This window comes from Meleagris gallopavo, chromosome 23, assembly GCF_905368555.1.
Source record: "Meleagris gallopavo chromosome 23, MGAL_WU_HG_1.1, whole genome shotgun sequence".
Lineage (NCBI taxonomy): Eukaryota > Metazoa > Chordata > Aves > Galliformes > Phasianidae > Meleagris > Meleagris gallopavo.
Genome location: NC_139426.1, coordinates 639283 through 647800, shown reverse-complemented (window position 1 = coordinate 647800; position 8518 = coordinate 639283). Strand labels below are relative to the sequence as shown.

The following is an 8518-nucleotide window of genomic DNA, read 5'->3' as shown; positions in this document are numbered from 1 at the left end:
CCCCCCTCAGCCCCCATCGGCCGGAACGCAGCGGTAACAATTCTTTCCCACAATTTATTCAGGAAAATGTACAAAACGTTTCCGGCTCCGCTTTAGTCCTCCTCCTCCTCCTCCTCCTCGTCCTGGTTGATCTGGAAGTAGCGCAGCTCGTAGCTCTCCTTGCTGTTGGCCACCACGCGCAGCCAGTCGCGGAGGTTGTTCTTCTTCAGGTATTTCTTGGTCAGGTACTTCAGGTACCTGCGGACAGAGCGGCTGGGCCGAGTGCACGGCAATGCCCCAAGGGTGGGCTGCCCGGCCCCGCTCACCTCCCCCCGACCACAGTCAGCAAAGGAGCACCCGCCTCCAGACCCCCCGCCCCAGCGCTGCCCTCGGCCCCCCACGCTGGGGAATGCGTGCATTCTATGTGCAGACCCCAGGAGGGATCCCCGACACCCCCACCTGGCCAACCCCCCCTTAGGCTGGCAGCCACCACCTCCCCCTGCCCTCCAGGAGGAGCAGAACAAGGCCCCGGTCCCCGGTGTGTTTCAGTCCCCAAGATGCCCTGAGCATCACAGTGACACCAGCAGCACAATCACACACCGACCTCTTCCTGCTGCTCCAAGCCTCCACTTGCTATCTCTGCCCACAGCAAAAATCAACATTATCAAGGCCAGATAAGAGACAGAAATGCCAGGCAAGAGCCAGGCAGACTGCCAGCAGTATGAGAGTAAGGAGGCTGTAATGGAACAGCCTGGATATACACCAGGCATGGCCACACAGGTAAAGGCCGTGCCCACACTGACTGCCTGCCTGCCACCTCAAAACACCAGCAGGATGCTAAAGGTGAGGCTAGCAAAGGAGCAACCCGTTCCAAATTCCACTCCTTCAGCTGTGCATCCCACACAGCCATCCTGCTGGTTTCTCAACCACATCTGTCCTAATCACTCAGAAACAGTCATTGTACCTAACTGCACATGGCTTACCCAGGTCAGCACACCTTGATGCAAAGCATCACTTTATCACTTAGTGCTTCCTCACACATTCCCATTTTAGAGGTTCAGATCTTGCACCTCTGGCACTAGCAATGCCATCCTCACCAAACAGAAAAACAAAGCGCCTCCTCATGACACACGTCCACAGCAGTGCAGAGGGAAAACTCACACAGCACAGCTCAATTCCATTATAAGCAAAGGACCCGCAGCCCTCATTGCCCGAACACCGAGCAACCAGCACACACTGCCCAGTGCTGCGGTCCCAGGGCTGTGCAGTGCTGCCTCACACAGCCCAGGGCCCAGCACAGCCCACAGCCCTGTCCTGCAGCACCCACCACATTCTCACCTCTTGGAGAAGGGCACCTCTGAAGTAACAGTGATCTTGCTCTTGCTCCTCTCGATGGTCACCACGCCACCACCCAGGTTTCCAGCCTTCCCGTTCACTTTGATTCGCTCCTGTAAGAACTGCTCCTGTAGGATGGAACGGACGCTCAGTCAGGGCTGTTGGCAGCTGTTCACGCTCAGCATTTCAACGTTTTGGTCAGAACTAAGAGGAGGGAAAAAGGACCACGTGCTACTGAAGAGCAAAGGAAAGCCTTCCCCTGTGGGCCTGGATCCTCTCACGTGGGCAAACATCACAGCTCACACCGAGCCGGTCACACCTGCACAGAAGGTGCACTAATGGCTAAGTGACCACTACAGTAAGATGACATCTCCTACGCTGTGAGCAGAGCAAGACATGTTCTGATTTCTCTTGGACTCAACGACCCCTGCAGGTCCTTTCCAAATGAACTACTCGCAAAAGACACTTCACCACAAGCCCACACCTCAGAGACGTGCTTGTGTCTGAACACAGCAACAAGCAAAGCCTGACTGAAAGCAGCCATCAAGCAGCAATAGAACGTGGCGCTCTGCTCCGGCGCTGCTCCTCAAAGCCCAGTGTGAAATAAAACCTCACAGAGATGGATACTAAATAGTGCTCACAGATACGCACACGCTTCAGCTGCAAACTGTGAAGCAGCAATAAACCTCCACCAGCAGCCATCATTGAGGCTCCGGGCTGCCAGAGAAGCGCAGAGCAGCGAGAGGAGCGAAGGAGCCACACACTGCAGCCCCCCGGGCGGCCCCAGCACTCACAAAGTTGGCGGCGTCCATGATGCCATCCTCCACCGGGTGCGTGCAGTCCAGCGTGAACTTCAGCACCTGCTTCTTTTTTTTGCCACCCTTCGCTGCGGGTTTCTTCTGCGGGACGGGGAGAGAGAAAAGCCGTGAGGGTCGACGAGGGAGGAACCGGGGGACAAAAGGGACGGGATGAGGGCAGCCGGGAGCGGCCGGCGGTTCGGGGAGGGAAACAGGGACAGGGCGGGAGCCCCGCACCGCCCGCACCGCCCGAGCCCGGCGGAAGGGGGACGTGAGGCCCGGGCCCAGCCCCACGCGTAGGTCCGAGCTGCGCCGGGCCGGGCCGAGCCCTCCAGGAGCGGAGTCGGGCGGACCCGAGCGGCCGGCCGGGCAGGGCGGAGGGCGGCCCAGAGCGGACGGGAAGGCGAGCAGCGCGGCGAGCACTCACCACGGGCGCCATGGCGGCTTCAGCGAGGAGCAAAAAGGGAGCGCCTCCCCGCGCGCATGCGCGGAAGCGCTCTCGGGCGGCCACCGCGCACGCGCCGCCCCCCGCACCGCCTGCGCCCACGCCGCCGCCGGGCAGCGCGCAGGGAGAGAGGCGGCGCGCGCCGTGCGCAGGCAGCGCCGAACGATCGCCGGAACGATCGATGGATTCCGGCCGCTGCGCGCCGCCGGGCCCCGCCCGCTCGCGTCTCTGCCGGCGGGCGGCGCGGCCTGGCCGAGGCCGGGGACTGCGAGGGGGCGGGGCCGCCGGCTGGGGGCGGGGCCGGAGCGAGGGGGCGGGGCCCGGGTCCCGCCGGCAGCGGCCACGTGCGTGCGGCAGGGCGCTGCGCCCCGCAACGGGCGGATGTGTGGTTACGGTGCGGGCGCGTCTCCGCGGTGCTGCCGACACGGAGCGGCCGAGGAGTGACCCTTCACGAGGGACACCCCATGAAGGGAACACTCCGTCCCTGGGGCCACCCCGTCACAGGGACGCATCTCCGCGGGGGACGGCCCACGGCAGGGGCACTCCGTCACCGCGGAGCACCCCGACACGGGGAACGCCGTGTCACGAGGGACGTCCCACTGAAAGGGACGCCCCAATAACGGGGATGCCCTAAAGACTGCGACGCCCCAATGACGGGGACACCCGTCGCGGGGTCACCCCACGAGGCCCCATCCCAAGGCCGTGCTCCCGGCGGTACTGCCCCCCCCGCAGCCCGCGGAGCCGCCCCGCGAGGCCCGCGGTTAAAAATAGCCGGGCCGGGAGGATCCGCCCCGCGGCGCTGGGGCCGGCGGCGGGGTCAGGGCTGCCGATGGCGGGCGGCATCTTCTCCCCTCTGGGGAGCTGCGCGGAGCTGGAGCAGGGCGCCTGGCACCCGCTGGTGTGCCTGCTGTGCCACGGCCCCTTCCAGCAGCCCTGCCTGCTCGACTGCTACCACGCCTTCTGCGCCAGCTGCCTGCGGGGCCGCGCCGCCTCCGGCCGCCTGCGCTGCCCCCTCTGCGGGTACGGCCACGCGGGACGCCGCGGTGCGTGGGGGCTGCCTCGCGAGTCCCGCCCCGCGCCGGTGCTCAGCCCGCCCCTTCCCTCAGGCATCCTTCGGTGGTGCGGGGCGGCACGGGGCTGCCACCCGTGGATCGCCTGCTTCAGTTCCTGGTGGACAGCTCGGCGGAGGGCTCGGAGGACGCGCAGTGCGCCAACTGCGACCGGCGATGCGCCGAGGCGGTGAGGAACCGGCAAAGCTCGGGACCCCGCTGTGACTTCGCCACCGACGCCGCCACCACCGCCTCTGTGCCAGCAGGACTTGGACACCATGTGCTTCTGCAACACCTGCAGCCAGCCGCTGTGCGCCCCGTGCCGCGAGGAGACGCACCGCGCCAAAGTCTTCGCCCGCCATGAGATCGTGTCGCTCAGCAAACGCACCAAAGCCATCCACAAGAAGTGCCGTGAGTACCGCCCGCGGGCGCCGCGCTGTGCCGTGCCACACCGGGCAGGACGTCCCTGTCCCTTGCAGCACTGCACGAGGAGCCCTACATCATGTTCTCCACCGAGAAGAAGTCCATGCTCTGCATCAACTGCTTCAGGGACATGCAGGGGTAAGTGTCCCCGTGTCCCCATACGCTTCCCCATGGCCACGTGTCCCAGCCGTGCCCTCGCTGCCCGCCTCGCCACAGGGAGAGCCGCGCGCACTGCATTGACATCGAGACGGCGTACGTGCAGGGCTGCGAGAAGCTGGACCAGGCGGTGCTGGTAGGTGAGCGCGGGGTCAGGTGCGGGGCCACAGCAGTGCCACGACCTCCCTGCTGCCCCGCAGGCAGTGAAGGAGCTGCAGACATCCACACGGGAGGCCATCGTCCTCCTCAAAGCCATGATCGAGGAGGTGCGCAACAGTGCCAGCGAGGAGGAGTCAGCCATCAACGCCCTGTTCAGCGGCATGCAGGTGCGGGGCTGTGGGGCTGTGCCTGTGGGTGTCCCACCAGCCCCATGCCCTGTAGCGTGGTGCTGGCGTGGAGCTGAGCCGCAGGACAAAGTGTGCCCGTGCTGTTGGCAGGAGCAGCTCTCTGACAGGAAGAAAGCGCTCCTGAAAGCTGTGCAGAGGTGAGGGGCTGCGGGGCCTCGGGCACCACTGCAGGTGTTGGGGCAGGGTGCCCTCCTGGTGCGCACCGAGTGCCTGGGCAGCTCCTCACGGCCGGCTCCTGCTCTGCACAGCCAGCACGAGGAGAAGGAGAAGGCGTTCAAGGAGCAGCTGGCCCACCTCGCCTCCCTGCTGCCCACCCTGCAGGTAGGGCCGGGCCGGGTCACTCACCCCTTGGTGTGCCAAGCCCTGGCTCTGGGCTGAGGGTCAGACAGACCCCAGGGGAGTGGCAGCAGTGACACCGCTGTGCACAGGTCCACCTGGTGATCTGCTCAGCCTTCCTGAGCTCCGCCAACAAAGCTGAGTTCCTCGACCTGGGCTATGTGAGTAGTGCAGGCGCTGTGCAGTGCGTGGTGCTGCGGTGCCAGGACCTCACACAGCCCTGACCCACCTCAACACTGCCTTCCAGCAACTGATGGAGCGGCTGCAGAGGATCGTCAAGCTGCCGCACCGCCTGCGGCCAGCCCAGACCAGCAAGGTAGCATGGGGCTGACCCCTGCCTACGCCCCCCATGGGCAGCTCCAGCCTCAGCCCTGCCCCAGCCCCGCTGCCCATCTCACCCTGCAGATCAACACCGAGTACCGTGCAGAGTTTGCGCGCTGCCTGGAGCCCCTGCTGGTGCTCACCCCTCGCCGCTCCGTGGTGGGCAGCGCTGGGGGCATCGGGTCTGGCATCACCGGAGCAAACATGTGAGGTGCTGGGGTGGGGTGGGCAGAGGGGGGCCGTATGCTGTGCCACGCGTTCCCTCCCGCATCACTGCGTCGCCATGCCAGGCTCACCCCCCTTCCCTGCCCTTGAGCCTGTCCCCACGAAGGTGGCACGGGGACAGCACAGAATGCAGCTGTGCTGATGAACGACAGGCACGGGGGCTTCAAGTGACAGTTCTGGGAACGTGGCAGGCAGTGCTGGCAGCGGACACCGAGCAACTCTGCGCACAGTCCCCAGCCCCACCAAGGGCCATGCCGTGCTCCAGCCAGCGCTGTGCCAGCCCCTGCTCACCGCACGCCCCGCTTCACTGTGGCCCCGCAGCCTCTTGGCCCGCCACTATTTTTATCAGAATTTCAGAGAAGTGCCCAGCCGTTCCCTGCTGGGATATATTTAGGCCCATTGATGTCACAGTGGCGCGGGCGCTGCCGGCTGCTCGTCCCGCAGAAAGGACAAACAGGCGCTGCCACCCATGGGCACCACTCCTCACAGCCGGCTGGGCTCTGCGGCATGGGGCAGCTGAGCACCAGGACAACGGAGCTGCATAGCGGGACTGCAACCCTGCACGGTGGGATCGTGGCATTGCTTGATGGGGAAGTGGTGCTGCTTAGTGGGACTGCAGCTGCATGGGGCCAGCAGGGAGCTGGGGGAGGTGGTGGCAGCAGTAGGAGTGCAGGATTGGGCGGAGGTGGGCAGGGAGCTCCTGCACAAACGTGGCTGCACTCCTGCCTTCTTTGTGCCAGAGCTGAGCTGGGCAGTGAGCACCAGCGTGGGGCTTGTTACAGAAGCCTGATTTTGGGGCAGCACAACGTGCTTCCAACCAACCTGGGTACCCGAGTGCAGGAAGACACCAGGGGGGCTCTGGAAGTTTGTATCTCAGGGGTTGGACATCCTCAGCCCTGGACGCGGCTCCAGCTGCAGGGAACACCAGGTCCCAGGGGCCGCCCTCTGCATCCCACCGCTGTCACCTCCATGCAGGATCCCCGGCGGCCAATGCTCCAAGACACTGATGGTGCCCGGCTGCCCCCCCGCTGGCGATAAGATGTCCAGCAGCTCCATGGTGCGGAAGCCGACGCTGCACCGATACATCAGCACCAAAGTGCTGCTGGCCGAGGGCCGTGAGACGCCGTTCGCTGAACACTGCCGCAACTATGAGAACACCTACAGGGTATGGGGCAGGTGGGGGGGGAGAGGAGGAAGCTCCTGACCCTCGCTGCCTGTTGCTGTGCCTCTCCCCTGTGTGCGCAGATGCTGCAGACAGAGATCCAGGGCCTGAAGGACCAGGTGCAGGAGCTGCACCGTGACCTCACCAAGCACCACTCCCTCATCCGCACGGAGATCATGAGCGAGATCCTGCAGAAGTCGCTGCAGATGGACGTGCAGATTGCAGCCCACTACTCCTCGGTGGAAATGATGCGCAGCGTGTTTGAGGAGGTGCGGGGGCAGGATCCCTTCCTCCCTCCCCCAGTGCTGCACGTCTGTGCCAGCAGCGCCGGTTCCCATTGCAGGTCTGGGAGGAGACGTACCAGAGGGTGGCCAACGAGCAGGAGATCTATGAAGGTACGGCTGACAGGCAGGGCCACCCCAGCAGCAGCTCAGTGCTGCAGGGCACAGACACAGCACTCTCGTCCCCAGCCCAGCTCCACGACCTGCTGCAGCTGCGGCAGGAGAACAGCTGCCTGACCACCATCACCAAGCAGATCGCGCCCTACGTCCGCTCCATCGCCAAGGTGAAGGAGCGGCTGGAGCCCAGGTGAGCAGTGCGGGTGCTTTTGGTGCTGGGGCCCATCCCTGTCCCTGTTCCCCTTTCCATATCCACAGTCTGGCTCATCCTGCTGCAGGTTGCAGGAGCCCCGGGAGCCCAAGGATGAGCACACACAGATGCTGCTCAGGATTGATGACAGCAGCGAGGCAGCGCAAAGGTAGGTGACAGCCAGGCTCTCAGTGCAGACACCTCAGTGCATGGGGATGCCTCATTCCAGCCTCTCGTGCTGGCAGCAGGAAAGCCTTGGCGCTATCTGCATCGCCCCATGCCTCTCTGGACAGTGAGGAGGGAAAGCAAAGCGCTTTCAGGGGGTCAGATGCCCTCGCGTGCCCTCTGAGCACAAGGGATCGGAGGGGATTAGAGCTCTGGAAAAGAGCTGCTTAACCCAGCAAGCTCAGCTGCCTGCCCAGCCCGCTGCCCCTGCCCTAGGGACAGCTCACCCGGCGGCACAGACAGCAGGGAGCAGCCGCTGGGCAGCCAAAGGGGCTGCACACCTGCTCTTATCCCCGGGGACCCACCCCCAAAGAAGAAGGAGCACCGTGGGAGTGCACAGAGGAGTGGGACCCTGAGTGCAGACCGGGAGGAACCCACAGGCTCGAGCTGAGCACCCGGAGCTGTGCTGCTCAGCATCGGCTGTGACCAACTGCAGTTTGCTCAGCCAGGGGCAAGTGTGGTAATGGTCAGGCTGTGTGAGAGCTGCCCTGTGGAGGCACAGACTTGTATCCAACATACCTGGATGCTACTTACTTTTCTCTTTCTGTTAGCGGTGGTTGTGGTTTTCCTTGTAGTATGTTCAAACACGTGGCTTGTGCCATGAGCGAGGATGGAAAAACAGACTGAATGTGGCTGAGTTTGTAGTGTATCACACAGCAAACATCTGGCTTAAGATGGAAAAGAAAATTCCTTTATATTCCCCATCTTGTGTGTCAAAAGTGAAAATAAAAGCGCATAAATGGACTCTGCTCTTTGTTCTGGCCCAGGGCAAAGGGGTTTGCCAGGTCTCATTGGTCCAGCCCTTCTCAAAAAAGGTTGAAACAATTTAAAAAAATAAATAAATTTGAGCTCACAAATAACTACACAGAAATCAATACTACCTGGTTGTTATATTTTCATGTTTGTTCTTCTCCTCCAAGCTAAAAACATAGTAAAAGAATCTATCAGCGAACGTTTTAAGCTGATACTCAGTGCAGAAAGTACTCTGTAGTACAAAGCATAACCCTGAGAAGAAAGGATTCTGCACAGGTTAAGCAAGTAGAGACCAAGGATTTGCACCTATCTCACCAGCTACGCGATTCAGTTACTGGAAGTTGTAGTCATACTTCAGTGTAACACTGAAGAGTACT

The 8518-nt window shown here is 62.8% G+C and overlaps 2 protein-coding genes across 4 annotated transcripts; one reads left to right on the top strand and one right to left on the bottom strand.

Moving 5' to 3' along the window:
- Positions 1-34: 34 nt before the first annotated feature.
- On the bottom strand, positions 35-2696 carry RPL22 (ribosomal protein L22). The gene is made up of 4 exons (XM_085242590.1): positions 2539-2696; positions 2109-2213; positions 1318-1442; positions 35-237 (listed from the first exon to the last, which is right to left on the bottom strand). The coding sequence occupies exons 1-4, from the start codon at positions 2548-2550 to the stop codon at positions 93-95; spliced, it is 387 nt and encodes a 128-aa protein (XP_085098716.1). The 5' UTR covers positions 2551-2696; the 3' UTR covers positions 35-92.
- A 194-nt stretch (positions 2697-2890) lies between these two features.
- RNF207 (ring finger protein 207) lies at positions 2891-8268 on the top strand. Of its 3 annotated transcripts, none has more exons than XM_085242583.1 (17): positions 3311-3576; positions 3663-3795; positions 3872-4016; positions 4085-4166; positions 4245-4320; positions 4355-4510; positions 4622-4668; positions 4780-4852; positions 4960-5028; positions 5115-5183; positions 5273-5394; positions 6389-6578; positions 6659-6844; positions 6919-6970; positions 7046-7163; positions 7252-7332; positions 7605-8268. In XM_085242583.1, the coding sequence occupies exons 1-17, from the start codon at positions 3386-3388 to the stop codon at positions 7777-7779; spliced, it is 1965 nt and encodes a 654-aa protein (XP_085098709.1). In that variant the 5' UTR covers positions 3311-3385; the 3' UTR covers positions 7780-8268. The 3 variants fall into 3 exon arrangements, with proteins under 3 accessions (XP_085098707.1, XP_085098709.1, XP_085098708.1); XM_085242582.1 differs by having other exon boundaries at positions 3312-3576; positions 4385-4510; XM_085242581.1 differs by having other exon boundaries at positions 2891-3576; positions 3872-4166; positions 4291-4320; positions 4385-4510.
- The last annotated feature ends 250 nt before the right edge of the window (positions 8269-8518 follow it).

What these genes read in the sequence shown, in the direction of transcription:
- RPL22 (XM_085242590.1), bottom strand. An exon ending in TCATGGACGCCGCCAACTTT is followed by an intron (nt 1,443 to 2,108) that starts GTGAGTGCTGGG and finishes TCCATCCTACAG; the next exon opens with GAGCAGTTCTTACAGGAGCG. An exon ending in GAGGTGCCCTTCTCCAAGAG is followed by an intron (nt 238 to 1,317) that starts GTGAGAATGTGG and finishes CTCTGTCCGCAG; the next exon opens with GTACCTGAAGTACCTGACCA.
- RNF207 (XM_085242581.1), top strand. Translation starts at nt 3,207, where the DNA reads ATGACGGGGACACCCGTCGCGGGGTCACCCCACGAGGCCCCATCCCAA. An exon ending in AAGGAGCGGCTGGAGCCCAG is followed by an intron (nt 7,164 to 7,251) that starts GTGAGCAGTGCG and finishes ATCCTGCTGCAG; the next exon opens with GTTGCAGGAGCCCCGGGAGC. An exon ending in AGCAGCGAGGCAGCGCAAAG is followed by an intron (nt 7,333 to 7,604) that starts GTAGGTGACAGC and finishes CCCCTGCCCTAG; the next exon opens with GGACAGCTCACCCGGCGGCA.